This window comes from Syzygium oleosum, unplaced genomic scaffold (genome assembly GCF_021117445.2).
Source record: "Syzygium oleosum isolate NSW1041296 unplaced genomic scaffold, Sole_v2.1 Sole_v2.07, whole genome shotgun sequence".
NCBI lineage: Eukaryota > Viridiplantae > Streptophyta > Magnoliopsida > Myrtales > Myrtaceae > Syzygium > Syzygium oleosum.
The window spans coordinates 8,763,613-8,780,643 of NW_026607491.1; the positions used below are offsets into that span (position 1 = coordinate 8,763,613).

The 17,031-nt window shown below is 42.6% G+C and overlaps 2 protein-coding genes and 2 pseudogenes across 3 annotated transcripts; 2 read left to right on the top strand and 2 right to left on the bottom strand.

Annotated features, from left to right (window-relative positions):
* Positions 1–228: 228 nt before the first annotated feature.
* Positions 229–1,401, top strand: LOC115673160 (cytochrome P450 94C1-like; annotated as a pseudogene).
* Positions 1,402–1,806: 405 nt separating this feature from the next.
* On the bottom strand, positions 1,807–4,305 carry LOC115676154 (uncharacterized). Its single transcript, XM_030599041.2, has 2 exons — positions 3,468–4,305; positions 1,807–2,582 (listed from the first exon to the last, which is right to left on the bottom strand). Exons 1-2 carry the CDS (start codon positions 4,252–4,254, stop codon positions 1,807–1,809), a joined length of 1,563 nt encoding a protein of 520 aa, XP_030454901.2. The 5' UTR covers positions 4,255–4,305.
* A 4,422-nt stretch (positions 4,306–8,727) lies between these two features.
* On the bottom strand, positions 8,728–10,808 carry LOC115673190 (UPF0481 protein At3g47200-like; annotated as a pseudogene).
* Positions 10,809–12,161: 1,353 nt separating this feature from the next.
* On the top strand, positions 12,162–16,073 carry LOC115677767 (flagellar radial spoke protein 5). 2 transcript variants are annotated; one of them, XM_030600994.2, is made up of 9 exons: positions 12,162–12,585; positions 13,651–13,735; positions 13,893–14,009; positions 14,666–14,730; positions 14,804–14,892; positions 14,977–15,056; positions 15,184–15,295; positions 15,492–15,611; positions 15,713–16,073. In XM_030600994.2, exons 1-9 carry the CDS (start codon positions 12,237–12,239, stop codon positions 15,896–15,898), a joined length of 1,203 nt encoding a protein of 400 aa, XP_030456854.1. In that variant the 5' UTR covers positions 12,162–12,236; the 3' UTR covers positions 15,899–16,073. The 2 variants fall into 2 exon arrangements, with proteins under 2 accessions (XP_030456854.1, XP_030456858.1); XM_030600998.2 differs by lacking the exon at positions 12,162–12,585 and adding an exon at positions 12,619–13,374.
* The last annotated feature ends 958 nt before the right edge of the window (positions 16,074–17,031 follow it).

Consider the following 17,031-nt stretch of genomic DNA (forward strand, 5'->3'; position numbering starts at 1 on the left):
ATCACTTGATTGGCAGTCCAATGAAGGTTTTTTTTTTTTTTTTGATAACCGAGGTGTCCGCGCGGCCGGCGAGCTAGGGCTAAAACCAGCGGTGATGCCTGACTAGTCCTCGAGGGGGCCTAGCGCAGCATCCCACCGCCACGACTCCCCACTTAAATCACCGATGGGCGAGTTTTGAACCCAGGATCTCTCATGAAAGGAACTGAGCGCAAACCAACGCGGCCATCGATGGGTGAGTCGCAGTCCAATGAAGGTTTCTTCGTTGCAGATATGAAAATGATTGCCATGCAATCAATCAAATGGTTCACTGATCTGGGATCAGGTCAAAGGAATGACTATAGCATTGAGTAAGCATTACTGCTCGGAGAAACCTTTTTCGTACAGAAACCAGAGAACCATATTCTAAAACTTGCACGTCACCAACCCAACCGACATAAGCGTGGCTCTTATTCCTTAAAGAATGGAAAACAAAAGGAAGAGATTATCAGTTCCTGATAGTCATCGGTAAGATGCTGGCTGAAGCTGTCGCTGCCTGTGTCGGAGTTCGCAGAGGCGTTCGATGCGGCATTGAGGCTGTCAGCGGAGCGGGCGATGAGCCCATCGCCACTGGTCTGAAGAATCAAGCGGCAGCTCAACGTCGGCAGCGAGAGGAGGCTCAGGGAGGCCATCAAGATGGTCAACGCCCTTGCCGACGAGGTAATCAATCAAAAGCCAGAAATGGGTCCTTCGGAAGGTCGCAACGATCTTCTCTCGAGATTCATGATCACCGTCAACGACGACAGGTACTCGAGGGACATCGTGGTAAGCTTCCTTCTGGCGGGTCGCGACACGGTGGCGTCCACGTTGACCAGCTTCTTCTGGCTGGTGTCGCAGAACCTAGAGGTCAGAGACGCCGTAAGGGAGGAATCGGACCGGGTCACGCCAGCGACGGCCTCGCGAGCTTCGACCAGATGCGCAAGATGCACTACTTGCAAGCGGCTCTGTACGAGTGCGTGAGGCTGTACCCACCGGTCCAGTTCAACTCGAGGTTCGCGCAGGATGTTGACAGAAATGGGTCAAGAAGGGGATGAGGGTCATGTACCACCCCTACGCCATGGGTCAGATGGAGTGGTTGTGGGGCACGGACTACCTTGAATTCACGGCCCGGGCGGTGGCTGACAAGGGACGGGATCTTCTCACCCAAGAGCCCGTACAAGTGCCCGGCTTTCCAGGCCGGATTCGGGTCTGCCTGGGCAAGGAGATGGCCCTGGCAGAGATGAAGAGCGTCGCACTCGCTCTGGTCCGGCGGTTTGATGTCCACGTCACAGACGGTCATCGAGGGCCCCGGTTCGTGCCGGGGCTCACCGCCAGCATCAGAGGGGATTGCCTATGGTGATTGAAGAGAGAACAGTTGCTTCATGATGAGGAGAAACTATTTTGGGTGTACCCTAAATAAGGATGCTAATTAACATTTTATATATGAAGTTCACTAACCCCACTTTGACCACGCTACATGGCTATGTGAACTGTGAACCGCCTGAGGAAGATTGTGTGTATATTGATTAAGTGGAAATGAATTGGAAAAATGGTTTATATTCACTCGTGCCAAGAATAGATAACACAAAATGCACGTACTCTATATTCACTTGTTCACTTGTTGTAAAGAGTTTTATTAAGAGAAATGAACAGATATATGGAATGGAAACTAGCCAGAGAGGTCATATTTCACCCCACTCTGGACCTTATTGTATCAACTTAACAACAGAAGGTGTATATAACTTTGCACATGAATGAGACTGAGAGATCGAGGAGTGATTATATGCATATTTATCTCTTGCAGACAACTCCACTGCCCTCTACTCCGCCAGCGCACTCAAGATCGGCGTACTCAAAATTCTCGGTCGAGTTCCTCGGCGCCAACTGGCCGATGAACCGGGATGCTGCACAGTCGGTGGTGAAAAGGCCTGAAGATGCGAACTCCCTCTCACCTCCCAGCACCGGCATTGCCACGTCCATCTTTGCCCTGCTCACGTAGTTCCTCGCGTATGTCTGCCCCAAGACACCGCTCACGTCACTGCTCAATGCATAGAACTTGAAGCTCAAGTCCAAGTGAGCGAAGCGATCTTCGTTGGTTATTCCGTAGTTGTGGATCAATGAGTCCTTCCGTGTGATCGGGACAACCATGGCCTTGATCTTGAAGTTCTTCTCCACTTCGATTTTGATAGCGTTCGTGTCGCGGTGCCTTGTGAATGAGATGCGTGGGGTGGTCTTGGAGTGCCACAAGGCACCCTCGTGTTGAGGGAGGGTGATGGGGGCGCCGTTGAGGTAGAGGGAGAGCCGGTCGATGGCATCGTCCCAAGATGAGGTCTTGAGGGCGCCGATGAAGAGGTTGTGGGAGCCAAAGAGGATACCAAGGGACTGGACCCAGGTGAAGTCGCGGTGCATGTTGGCATTGCGGCGGCCAATGAAGTGCGCATTGATGTGGAGGTTAGTGTCGGAGACGAGGCAGAAGTCACGATTCTTCTTGCCATGGAAGTAGAAGGTGATGCCATCGCCGCCGATGAAGCGTGGGTCTTGGCACACCGCGCCGGGATTGTCGCAGCCTGCTCACAATTGGCAATAGAAATTTTTAGCATCCTTGGAAAGACTAGTCATAGTAATTCCGAATTGAGATCCTCTGATTATAGAAACATAATTACTTGGGTCGATGTCAGGAACAGCATACATGACCGGAAAGAGATTTCCACTATCGAAACTATTTGTAGTAATAAAAAGGGATAAATGTACTAGAAGTCCTAAAACTTATCAAGAAAGTGCAATTGAGTCCTAAAACTTTCAAAAAATGCGATCAAGTCCTAAAACTTGTCACGAAAGTGCAATCAAGTCCTAAAACTTTCAAAAAGTGCAATCAATGGAAGGACTTAATTGAACTAATGTAACAAATTTTAGAACTTGTTTGCATTTTCGTGACAAGTTTTAGGACTTGTTTGCAATTTTTGAAAGTTTTATGACTCAATTGCACTTTCTTAACAAGTTTTAGGACTTAATTGCACATTATGAAATTTTTAGGACTCAATTACACTTTCTTGACAAGTTTTAGAACTTTGAATGCACTTATCCCTAATAAAAATAACTTTCATCGAAACATAACTTTCTTCCAATTGCGTGTGCCATGATCTGATCAGGTGATGAATACGTATCCAGAGTGACTAATCAAAGTTCCAAGAGGGTCAATTTGCATGTTCCTAATCTAATCAATTCGAACAATCATCCTGTCCCATTTTCAGGACAATTCTTAAGACCCCTTATGTATTCCTGTTTGGTACAATTTAACGCTTCACTAAGATATTCAGAGTCAGATAAGATTTACGTTCATGCAAGTCTATGTACAGTGAGGGAAGAGAACATTATATTATTTAAAAGCAAGCTTAGAACAAACAAAAGTTAGAAAAATGTGAATGAGAAAAGGGGATATAGTGAGGACTTACTGCAAACTGTCTTGCAAGTCACACAATCAACCTCACAGGTAGATGCGCAAGCACTGGGGCAGCTTTGCTCCAATCCATAGCAATGAGGATAATTCCTATTCTTGCACCTCACTCTCTTCCCTCCCGATACTTCGCTCGATGGAGGTGGAGGAGGATACTGCGTAGGAGGAGGTGTGGTGGTCGGAGGGGCATTAGGTGGGGTGGAACCGCTGCTTGGAGGAGGCATGTGGGTCGGTGGGGCATTTGGCGGCATGGATCCACCGCCTGGAGGCGTGGCGGTTGGCGGGGAATTTGGAGGGGGAGGGACGAGGACCGGAGTAGATGGAGGCGGCGGCTGGTGTGTCGGGGTGCCACTGCCATTGTTGCCATTGTTGTTATTGTTATCGTTGCTGTTGCCATTGCTATTGTTGTTGTTGTTGTTGTTGTTGTTGTTATCGTTGTTGTTGCCGTTGTTGTTATCGTTGTTGTTGCCGTTGTTGTTGCCATTGTTATCGTTGTTGTTGACGTTGTTGTTGCCGTTATTGTTGTTGTTATTGACGTTGTTGTTGCCGTTGTTGCTGCCATTGTCGCTGTTGTTGCTCCCGGTGCAAACAGGTCGGCAGGAAGCACAATCCACCTCACAAGTCCTGAGGCAACCAGCGGGACAATACTGCTTCACATGGTAACAAGGGGAGGTCTTGTCTTGGCACTTCACTAGCTTGGCCCCCGGATCCGCTTCAGCCATCACCAGAGCTAGCAAGAATACCAGCAAGGACATGCCCAAGCTCGCCATTGCCTTAGCCGCCATATCTGGGTTCCAAGACAGCTAACAAGCCTACGACTCTTCGTCGATTTCTTCTTTGGGATGGAATATGGTCCTTAATGGCGTCGCGCTGCTCTTTACATAGAGATGATAAAGGTGAAAGAGGTTAGCTTCTTCTGAAGCTACTTAACCTCAAATCTAGTAGAAGTCTGCAGGCCATGCCTCTCTTTGCAAGGGAGCTCAGGTTCCTTTACTAAGGGGGTCCTACAAAGGGCATTCAACCCAACAAAGAGGAAGACGGTATATTCAAAGGGAAGTCAAAATCAACCCCAAAACAACGGTTTTTTGTACCTTTTCTAATTTCGCCATTTCTATTTCATGTTATATGAGGAGAGATTATTCTATTGATCCTAAACCTATCGTACGGATACCAATTCAATTTCGAATTCTCTAATTCTGCCAATTTAGTCATTAACATTTGCATGAAATTCCATGTAATTCTTCCGTCATCAAATCACCGATGGCCCTCGACGACTGGATCGTCACGTCAGCGATTTTTGACGAAAATTGACCAGAAGGACAACATTAAAATTTCACGTAAAGCTTGAGGACTAAATTGGCAAAATTGAAATGTTTAGGACTAAATTGGCATCCATATAATAAGTTCATTAATATTACGAAAAAATCGAAAAACTAGTACACATGTAACAAATTTACTCCAAATAAATTTTTTGATTACCAAAAACCTTAAACCGGTACACGTGACAAATTTACCATCCGTTAAATGTTATTATCAAATTGCCTAGTTGTATGACACGTGGCAATTAACAAGTGTACCCAGCTTAGGGTTTTATCCCTCTGTTTATCATAGATTTACCAGTTTATGATTTTTCGTGGTATTAATGCAATTTAATGGAGGGTATATTTATCACAAGTGTACTAGTTTGGGGGTTTTTAGTGGTCAAAAAATTAGTTTAGACTAAATTTGCCATAAATGTACCGGTTTGGGGTCTTTGATGGTCAAAAAATTATTTTAAGATAAATTTATCACAAGTGTACTAGTTTAGAATTTTCCGTGGTATTAGACATGATGAGACTATTTAGTTTAGGACTAGCCTACCAATGCTCGAATTTGTCTTTGCATAGGAGAGAATTCGAGAACCAAACTTCACACTCAACTCAAAAAGCGAAATTGAATGATATGAGGAACTTTCTTATAGTCCCGAACATTAGCATGAGATATGAACTCTATCGGAGAAACTTTATTGGAGAAACTTGTTATTCAGCCTGCGCAAAGATGGCATAGTTTCGAAGGGTAGAATTACCAGAAAAGTCCTAAACATAATGCAATTATGCCAATTCAGTCCTAAACTTTTTTTTTTTTGCTAATTCAGTCCTAAACCTTTTGCATTTGTGTCAGTTCAGTCAATCCGGACAATTCTGGCTGGCTGGCCAGCGCTGACGGACTTTTTTAAATAATATTTTGAATTTTTTATATTCTTTTCTTTTCTTTTCTTTAGTTTTTTTTTCCTTGCACTTAGAGCCGACGAGGGTTGCTGGGCTTGGGAAAGGGCGCCGCGGCCTCTCCGAGCTAGATCTGGCGAGGGCATTACGGCCTCTCCTAGTGTCGTGGGTGTCTCAACCCTCGCCAGCGCTAAGTGGAGGGGAAAAAATTAAAGAAAAGAAAAAAAAATATTAAAGTTTTATTTAAAAAGTCTACGTCAGTGCCGGTTGACCAAAATTAGCCGGATGGATTGAATTGACACAAATACAAAACGTTGAGGGCTGAATTGACAAAAAAAAAAGGTTTATGACTGAATTTGTACAATCGCAAAAAATTTAGGATCATTTTTGTAATTTTCTCAGTTCCGGAGTATGCAATAGGCTCTCGGGTTCGGTCGATTAGGGAGCACAACGTGAGCCAAAACTTGGCTTCGTGGTGTTCTCGCGTTCGAGGTCGTGGGGAATCAAATCCGTATCATGTGGCGTCAAATTCGCGCGCGCGGGTCATTTAGTAATAAGAATCATGATCTATTTTTTATTATTATTATAAAATCTCTGGCAAAATGATGACCATCTAGTTATCTTATAATTGAGATAAAGTGGGAGCATTTTCCCATCCCGACGATTCTTATCACTCGACTGCCATCCAATGAAGGTTTCTCCTTTGCAGAAAACGAACTGATTGCCATGCAATCAATCAAAATGGTGCATTGATCTGTGCTCAATTCAAAGGATCAAGCAATAGCACTGAGTAAGCATTACTGCTCGATGAATCGCCTTTTCGTACAAAACCAAAAACCATATTCTAAAAATTGCATGTCACCGCCCAACCGCGTAGGCGTGGGTCTTAAAATATGAAAAAAAAAATTAGAATATCAATTCTATAAATAATGTGATAGATGAAACCGATCGCAGTGAGATTACCGTATATGAAAAGTTATGATTTGGAGACTTGCGAAGAAGGCACTCGCATGTGCAAGCAACACCGGAAAATAGCCCGTTGAGGAAATTGAAACGACGAGCTTGACTTATTTTAGGAAATAGTTTAAATTACCGCCCGTGAATCGACGAAATATGGGGATATTTAGGTTCTTCATTTCAAATTAGTATTTTATTAATGATCCGGTTATGTACGATTTATAATTGCGTCTTACAACGAGTATGAGCGGCATTCGAATATTCGAGTATACGTTGGAGGTTGAAAATTACTTCAAATTTTCTTTATGACATAGAGATATTTGAGTGGAGTAGAAGAATAAAAATTCCCCCCATTACAAAGAAATTAAACATGTGAAATCAACATTATATAATTTCACAGCATGAGCTGTAGCTTAACCAGTATCTTAAAATGCACTTTCTAATTTTTTTTGTATTAAAAAAGGCTAAAGTCGAATACAAATTTTTAATGTCGTCAATTTACTATTTTTTTTATCACCTAATAAACATGAAGTAACTCTCTAGGAGGCAGAGAAAAGAACCTATTGTCCAAGTGCTTATGGATTCCCAACTTAGCAAGCCAATCGCAAGATAGTTTCCTTCCCGAAAATTATCTTGCGCTTTGAACTTAAAGTGAGAACTCAACAGACTTTTAATATCTTTAAGCAAAGCAGAGTCTACATTATCAACCATAACCTCTGAACTAACAAGATCGGTGATGGCTTTAACATCAATTTCCATGATGATCTCATGCAACCCATATTGTTTTGTGAAAGTCCCAACCACAATGCCGAAAGTTCTGCTTGTGTCGACATACATATTCCTTCCGATGTGGCAAAATCATCAAGCCAATCACCCCTTTCGTTTCTGAATTTTTAATTTCACAACAGAAATCATGTCGACACGAGGGATTTTTTTTTTCTCTCGCTTAAAAGGCTAAGAAATGTACAAATGGGCTTGTGAGTTTAGCCAATTGTCCAATTTCAACACTTTGTTTAGGGTTTAGGCCTGGACTAACTGGATGGTCCTAGCCCGAAAACTTTGGACCCATCTAGGGCTTTTAACAATTACCATGACCCCACTTTGCGCATATAATACACCACGATGGATCTCTGACGAACTTGAGAGTTGACTCAGACTTGCACTTAGAAGAAAGTCAACACAAGGGAAGAGAGCTGAAATGAAAACCAATTGAAATTTCCACAACTTGTGAAAATTGAAGGGATGGAATAGGAATGCTTAAACAGACCATCCATCCTTTCAAAGTCCTTTATTTACTAATGCTAACTTTCTTTTCTTTTTGTTGCGGTCATGTGATATCCTGAATCAACTTTCACGCACCGGATTAAGTCTGCCTTTCCGGTCCGGTCAAAGACAGATCATCCATGTATAATCCCAATGTGAGGGTTAATTTCAGCACATCAAGCTCTTTGAAAAATGCAAGCGGGTCGAAACTTTTTAAAAGAGCAAAAGCTGAGTGCAATCATATTCCACCATTCAAGTGCCACAGTATCTGCACAAGGATTTTCCTGGAGTTTATGACAATAGCATTAGCAAGTCCCAAGTTTCGTTGAACAGCCACTCTTTTTATTGCAACCTAAGGTCTTGTTAATCTTCTCGTCAAGACACGACGAGCAACTATGTATCTAAATGGCTATCGGATCATCAAACTCCAGGGTCGGCATCAGCCATGAAAAAGAGAGCCCTGCCCTCATGGTGAACTCGAGCACTCCATCACCTGTAGAAATGCTTCCTTTCACTAGTTTTTTCTGCATTATAGAACTGCGGCTGCAAATCTGCGATTATCAGTGTCGTTGTAATGATGCCTGGGAGTGTGGTGCAACTATTATAGTTTTCGTCGAGCTCTTCTCACAGACAATTCCTCCGTTGAGCGACACACTTAAAAGCTTCTTCTTTTTTCGGTTATTCAAGTCGTCTGAAGTACCAACATCAGCAGCATTATTTGTAAATCCGGTTTGCTTTATCTTAGATTTCTGTCCTATGACTTTCATAATCATCTCTGAGTTCGTCCAACCTCGAAAAGAAGCTTTGTTACAAAAGACTTCTCACTTGCCGGGACACATCTACTGAATAACAAATCCTAGTGGAAGTGATAACTGAGTACAGCGAAAACCGTCTGTGTCATGGTGAGAACTATGACCAAGAAAGCAGAGAAGACCGATATGACTGACCACGGACTGGAAAAGTAAGTGCGCATCATGTTCGCCCAGTTGCTGTAGAAGTATGATTCCAGTTCCTCAAAACTGCTTGGACAGATAACAGTCATGAACATTGAAAACTGTTGAAGCAAACGCGGAAAAGCAAACACAGAACACGAGGATTTACGTGATTCGATCACAACGTGATCTACGTCCACGGGCAAGGCAAGACAAAATTCCACTATAATCAAAGAGAGTACAGTTTTCAGAAGTCGAAACAACGACAAAAGCTCACGGCTCACAAAACTCTCCGAAAACAAAATTCTCTCTGTATATCAATGAGAAAACCTAGCCTATCGGCCCAACTCTCCGCGTTGCGAACTAAATCTCAATTTTCGGGTCGCACAAAAATATGTCGGGTCGGGTGTTGAACCGGACCGAAAACATAATTCAAGACATATTTAACAAAAACGATACTGTTCCCAAGCTTATTGAACAAATTAGCAACATACTGGTCATCATGAGAAAATCTTGTGATGATCCCATCAGAACAGAGGAGCGACACGTCTTTCGGCTGATTGATGAGGCAGTGCATGAATGAGACGTAATCGGTGATGTACTTGGAGCTGTTTTCCTGGCATTGTTCCAGGGCGACGCAGTTTATCAGCACGGTGGTCATGAAGTCCTTGATGGTGATGGATGGCATCTCGAGCACCCGTTTCCGGAAACTTATGTCCAGGAAGTTTTCTGTCTCCCTGGACTTGAATTTGATTCCAGAGGGCTTAAGGCAGGTTACACACGGTACGGACTGATACGACGGCCGGTACTTCTGTGGATAGTTGCGGGGGAAAGAGAGTCAAGTAAAACAGGTCAAGTAAATGCTTGCATTGCAGATTCCCTTGATATTCGAGAAGCGCCACGGATCTCGGATAGGCCAGATTGAACGCTCTCAAAGCGAGTGTGCACAAATAGTCTGTTTTCGCCTCGACCCTTGTTGAGCTCGAGAAGTCAAACAATGACTTGAGAAGGAAGTACGGAACCTGGTTTTCAAGCTTCAGCAAGTCCCTGATGAGAATCGGGATTATCCAAGGCCGTGTAAAGATGGGGTCATCTTCGTCAATAGCGCCATCGCTCCTGAAAATGTGGATTAGGAGTTCCAGCACAAAGCAACCATCGAGTAGCATCATCTCCACGAAGTCGCCACTCGACATAAGCACAGGTTCCGAGTAGCAACTTCGGGCAGAATTTTCCTCTTCTGCCAACAATTCAATGAGACTCGCCTCGTTCCAGGATGTGCGGTGAAGGAACCTCCTGAGGAAGAACCACTTGGGCTCTTCAAACTCAAGCAAATGGTCCCGGCCCCTGTGATACGGGCCAATAGATACGATCTCTGGCTGTTCAGCCTTCGGATTGATCCCACAAAGAGTCGGGGAGATCCTAAAGATGGCGCAAGACGAGGTCCCGGCTCGGAAGCGTCTTTCCCTTTCCCCTGGTTGGCGCCTAACACGGGCCAAGCAGTAAGTAACTGTGTCATTATGCGATCCTGCAGCAGCATCACCTGGGCCAGCCTCATCATAGTTCCTCGGGGTGAAGTTAGTCCATTAGGCATAAACGGTTCCCGCTTCGTCATCGACTCGAACCGACCCTCTCCGATGGACCCAGCAACGGATCCGGCTGGGTCGTTTTCAAAAGCTTCATCTTGCAGCTCGTCAATCACGATTGCTCGATGATCCATGACTCTCTCTCTCTCACTCTCTCCCTGAGATGAATGAAAGCATACAATGTGCTCCGAAGCTGAATGAGAATTTTCCAAGAAATTTAAATCGCTAGCATGACGCGTTCTGCTGATTTCCGAGAAACTGTCCATTGTTTGACCCGCCACGACCCATCAACACATGAGACTAAAGCAAGTCTTAAATGCTGCAAATGTTTTGTCGGAGGATCTTGACCGCCTTTCCTTAATCTAATGACGATGCAGCCGAAACGGAAGACTTCAGGATCAACCGAGGAAGACGGGACAGAAGCTTCTCATGGCAAAAATTGTCAACGACTGAATTGGCCCTTGAAATTGATGCTCGTTCGAGGGAGAAAGGTTGCCCATTGAACCCAGGTCAACGTCTGACAACAGTTGTTATTGACCAAATCATTCTTGAACAAAAATGGATTTGGCTTCGGGGTTTTTTCGTTTCTCTTCGTTTGACCTCAATGATCTGGCCATGTACCATGCCAAATCGATCCAAAAAGGTCAACAAATCTGTAAGTTGAAATCCCAATTCACCGAAAGTAATGATAATTTATCAAACACGTTAATTATTTCACATAAACAAATGCACTTTCTGAACATGTTGTCAAATTAAGAGTACATCCTCCTATGTTGCCCACGAAAGGGAAAATAACACTAAAAATCCATAAATTTTGCCTCAATGTACAATGTCATTGTTGGATTTTTAATATGTTTAATGTGGTTCTTGAAGTATTTCTGAATGTTCAATATAATCCCTCAACTTTCAATTTATTCAATCTAGTCCGCTAACTTTCCATAACAAAGTATTCTGTATTATTCACAAATTTGCATAATTACACTATTGCTCAGATTTAAAATATTTTTTTCATTTCAACCCATTTCCTAAATTAACAAAAAAATATGCTATCTTTTTATTTCATTTTTATGTTTTTGGTCTTTAGAAATATTACAATAATTCCATTTAAGTACATTTTAGCTAATGATCTCTATAATAGTAAAAGTAGAATCTCATTTAGAATTATGACGGGTGATATTTCTTTTTATTTTAACAATAAATGTTTTCAAGAGGATATCAAAAAACGATAACTTATATTAATCAAACCCTGTTCCTAACTATTGAGATAGATATAATTTTTAACCCTTTGTGTTTGGTGTTTTCTTAATTGAATTTAGTTACATTTGTAAAAATGAGGAAATTAAAATAGTAGGAATATTAACCCGATACAAACTCTAGATGATGTTCTACTTTTATTATAATAGAGATCATTAGCTAAGACATACTTAAAACGGAACTATCATGACATTACGGGACCAAAAAGTTGCAAAAGGTAATAAAAAAAGTCAGCATGTTTTTTTTAGTTGATTTGAAAAATGGATTGAAATGAAATGATATTCAAAAATTCATGCAATAAATGTACTTATGAAAACTTGTGAATGGCGACGAAGAACTAGATTGAACAAATTAAAAATTTGGAGATTGGATTGAACATGATGAAATAATTTAAGGACCATACCAAATGAATAAAAAAATTCGAAGAATGATATTAAATATTGAGCTGAATTTTAAGGATTATTTATTCTTATGGAAGGTCTTACGTGGGCATAGCCGTCATTTCGCGTCTACCACCCGTTGCCACCTTATCCTCAACCTTCGCTTTACACGCGGATACCTGCAACAGAGTCCCATGGCCGCGACCGTACACAACCCGCGCTTCTCCAACCTCACCGCCCTCAGCTCTACCAAACCCGCCCACAGCCACGCCGCGGCTCGCGCCGGAGCGCTCCGCCGGCTCGGCCCCAGCTCGGGGGTCAGGTGCTACCAGGGCCAGGCGAGCGAGCTGGGGAGCCAGAGCCAGAGCCAGAGCCAGCGGGTCACGCTGAAGAACGGCGGCGACTCGCTCGACATATGCAGGGTCCTCAACGGCATGTGGCAGACCGGCGGCGGGTGGGGCCGGATCGACCGGGACGACGCCGCCGACGCCATGTTCCGCCACGCCGACGCCGGGCTCTCCACCTTCGACATGGCCGATCACTGTATGTGACAATGCCTCTTCCACAAACAAAAGATTTCCCCGGAAACTTGTTTTTGCTCGAAAAACGCTGCGTTTTCCTCAGGGTTTAATGCTGACGTGTGGAGTCACGTCATTCTTGTCCTTTGCTGAAATGGAAAAGAGCTCCCTCGTTTATGCACATTTTTATTTATGCCGAGTCCCTGTGCTTTAAGAATTCCAACTGCAAGTCTGCAATGCTACTTTAAACTGGGACCCGGATAAGAAAGATTTAGACTTTGGGGTCTGAAATGCTTAAAAGAGAAAAGTTGAAGGACTATCTAGCGAATAAAGGTGAATTCTAACTGAACTAACGGTTGGGAGAAGAGCAGTGGAAGCTGATAGGATAAAACATAAGACCCGCCACACTTTGTTTAGGAGACATTACATGGAAGTCATCAGTTTCTGATTTTGAAAGTCTCAATCTTGTCGTTGCATTTTGTTGGGAAGCCATTCCATTTGTAAATGGCAGAGTTGTTGCAGCACCCATGTAGCAAATTCATCTTCAGTTCCATCAAAACCGAGTGGAAAGCCAAAAGAGAAACCAGGGCGAGATGTTGTTGCCCAAGATCGAGAACCTCTATGTGTGTGCAAACTGAGGATAAGCATCGAACCGTGGTTAGAAAAGGGAATGATTCGATAGATATTTGCCGGGTCGTCAACGGGATGTGGCAGACGAGTGGTGGATGGGGTAGCATGGACAGAGATAATGCAGTCGATGCCATGCTTCGATATGCTGATGCCGGACTTAACACCTTTGACATGGCTGATATATGTAAAACCCGTTGCCTTTTCTTTTATAGGGCGCTAATTGTAACAGTTCTGGTGTGAGTTGATATAGCCTTCTCCATGTTTCCAGAAGGTTAGGAAGATATGTACTTTTATCATATCAGGTAGTTGGTCTTATTGGATTTAAGACAGAACTGAGCGAATATATATCTTAATTTGTATCGTGCTTGAAGAAGTGCATTTTAGCGTATTGTGTCGTCAGCTTCCGCCCGTCAATTGGAGTCCATAGAACTTTTATAGTTTGATATCTTTCTTGTTTCAGATGGACCTGCTGAAGATTTGTATGGCATCTTCATCAATCGAGTTCGAAGGGAACGTCCACCAGAATTCTTGGAGAAGATCAGAGGGTAAGTAATGAGTATTGACCAAATAAACATGCCAAGTATATGTCACAAGTGATGGATTTCATTCTGTTTAAGTTCCTCAGTTCAATGTTGGAAATGTCGAAATCCTTGGCATGAAATTATTTTCTCATCATGATTACCACTTTACCAATTTGTGCAGGCTCACTAAATGGGTGCCGCCTCCGGTTAAGATGACCAGTGGTTTTGTTAGGGAGGCTATCAATGTTTCAAGGAAGAGAATGGATGTAGCTTCGTTGGACATGCTTCAGTTTCATTGGTAATAATTTTCTTCTGACTTAGTCGCTATTTGTGGTAATGACTTCATCTATGCTGAACTGGATACTGGAAGAATTTTTTACAAGCATTCAGATGGCACTACTTGTGAAAGATAAAAAACTATCCCCAAGGTCAAAAGCTAGTACTGCAATGAGGCGCATCTCATTGTACAGAAATGTACTTCAAGCTGCATGCTAATTAAAAACTTTGTTTCCTCCCACAAAAGCTTTTCTGTTATCCTATTTCATAGAAGATCGACTGCTTCCTCATTGGTTCTAACTACTGGACTGTTAAAATGTATCAATCTCTTTTAGGTAAATCTCACTCTGTTGTGGGTTCTGGTGACACGTTGATCTTCACTTTAAGATGATTGACCTATTTGACTCTTGACATTTGTCCATTCTATTAAGAATATCTGCTGTAAGCGACCTTCCACAGATCCTCATGTTGAATCTATTCTTCGAATAAAAGAAATGCCTTTGCTAGATCATCTCATTTAATTATCGGTTGCCTCTTTGTTCTATTTATTTATAGCGGTAACCAGTATCTTCCCATTCCCAGTGCATCTTATATCCTCTGATGGGGTTGACTTCTCTAAAGAGTACCTGAAGATTACAAATTTAACAAGGGCGTAATTCTGTCTCTCACTTGAAACAGGTGGGAATATTCCAATCCTGGTTACCTTGATGCATTAAAGCACCTGACGGATCTGAAAGAAGAAGGTTACTCTATGTCCATTACTTGGTTCAATAATAGAGTAAAAGCATATAATCATTGATAGCAATTGATTTGCAGGTAAGATAAAGACTGTTGCCTTGACTAATTTTGATACAGAGAGATTACAAATTATTCTTGACCATGAAATTCCGGTTGTTAGCAATCAGGTACAGACATTCAAAAGAAATGTCACTCTTAATTATCCTTTGTCAGATTTATTTTGTTTTGATGAAGTAATATTTTCAAGTCAGGTACAACATTCAATCATCGACATGCGCCCTCAACAGAAGATGGCAGAGCTTTGTCAACTCACAGGGGTGAAACTTATAACGTCTCTCTCTCTCTCTCTCTCTCTCTCTCTCTCTCTCTCTCTCTCTGTGGTTGGGTGGGTGGGTGCATTGCGCTTGGGGTGCATCAACTTCCTTTTTTGGTGACTCCATGTGATTGATCATTCACAGATACGGCACAGTAATGGGTGGTCTCTTATCCGAGAAGTTCCTTGACACCAACTTGGCAATCCCTTTTGCGGGTCCTCCATTAAACACTCCTTCCCTGCAGAAGTACAAAAGGGCATGTACCTCTTAATATTAAATTTCTGGAGTTTCAACTAAATTTTCTTTCCATGTCTTCTGTTAGAACATGATGTTTGGGAAATAGAGTTTGCATTAATATTCAGTTGACCTACTCGAAAAAGAAATAATGATAAGGGATCGATCTGGTTTGATATTAAACCAAGTCTAGTTTTGACATTGACATGGATTGGCAGATGGTTGATGCATGGGGAGGGTGGAGTCAATTCCAAGCTGTGCTTCAGACACTGAAGAAAGTAGCTTCTAAACATGGGGTCAAAATTCCCACTGTAGCTGTGAAATACATACTGGATCAAGTAATCTTCGGAGTTTCCTGCTAACTTCGTTTCCAGCATCCCGTAATTACCGTGGCTTTACTGCATCTTTTGATCATATTTCTGTTCTCTGTGAATTGCAGCCTGCGGTAGCAGGATCCATGGTAGGTGTTAGACTCGGTCTTTCGGAACATATTAAGGATTCGAACGATATATTTTCCCTTGTTCTCGACGAGGAGGATGTAGCCAGCATACAGGAAGTTTCCAAAAGAGGCAGAGATCTCCTTAAAGTGATAGGTGACTGTGGAGATGAGTACAGGCGTGCGTGAAGACTCTTGTTTGCAGGTTGCACAGCGTTTGAAGGATATTGAGCTCCTAGTGTATTTTGTTATAGTTTGTAAATCCACCACAAATGATGCTGCTCGTCATGTAACGCACATTTATCAGCAAATTTTGTATCTCCCATAAACTACTCTATAAAGCTTTTCTCTATTGTTGACTCAATGCGGATTACTTTTAACCATTACTTACCGTATACAGGCATTCTTAACTGACTTTCTGTCCAAATCATGCTTTGTATTGAACTTTTGAATTTAGCCCATAACACTCTTGTGCATTGCTGCATTTAGAACCGTAAGTGATGAACTTTGCCTTAAAATTGGTAGAGAATTGGAGAATGATGGCAAAGTGTGGCCTCATATTGCTCTCTTTGATGGGTGCTGCTTGCTTTCTTGCTGTCCACCTGAAACTACGTATGGTTGCAGCCCCTGAATTTTATGGTGGGGCAATGGAGAACTATGGTTTGATCATATACCGGGAAGACAAGATGCTCCATGATGAATTGCAATCCACAGCTGCTAAGAAGCAACGTGCAAAGAATTTTCTCCGCCGACCTGATTACTGTTGATTACTCTGTATCCTGCTCGTGAACGATATAAAATATAGAAGTGATGCACAACCTCTTTCTCTATACCTGAAATTATGTTACCCTCTCCTCCTTCTAGTCTGACAATTTGGGTAAACATGCGTAATAAATCCATTAACTGTTGGATCAGATGACGGTGCAATGCATGAAGTTGCTCATCAGTGGTTTGGCAATCCGGTTAGAATGGAATGGTGGGCACATCTATGGTTGAATGGTGGACACATCTATGTTAAGGCAAGTTTTAGTAGATTGCTGTACTAGGAGATATTCAGCAATATTGACTGACTCTTTCTGCGTCTCGAAGACAGAAATCGTTGAGTTCATACATGAAAAGATATGCATGGAAAATTGCAAAGACTGAAGACTTATGGAGTGTTCTGACAGAGGAATCTGGTGTTGAAGTAACTAATCTGATGGACACATGGACAAAGCAAAAAGGATACCCGCTCATGTCCGTGAACCTAAACGGCCATATATCAGAGTTTGAACAGGTGTTATTGTAATGTTTATAAGCTTGAAGCAAGTTTGACATGCTTT

Excerpts from the sequence above, each read along its gene's own strand:
- LOC115676154 (XM_030599041.2), bottom strand. The coding sequence starts at position 4,254 with ATGGCGGCTAAGGCAATGGCGAGCTTGGGCATGTCCTTGCTGGTATTC. Across the intron at positions 2,583-3,467 it reads GACTTGCAAGACAGTTTGCA|GCTGCGACAATCCCGGCGCG; the intron begins GTAAGTCCTCAC and ends AATTGTGAGCAG.
- LOC115677767 (XM_030600994.2), top strand. The coding sequence starts at position 12,237 with ATGGCCGCGACCGTACACAACCCGCGCTTCTCCAACCTCACCGCCCTC. Across the intron at positions 14,893-14,976 it reads TTCCGGTTGTTAGCAATCAG|GTACAACATTCAATCATCGA; the intron begins GTACAGACATTC and ends TTTTCAAGTCAG. Across the intron at positions 15,612-15,712 it reads TGAAATACATACTGGATCAA|CCTGCGGTAGCAGGATCCAT; the intron begins GTAATCTTCGGA and ends TGTGAATTGCAG.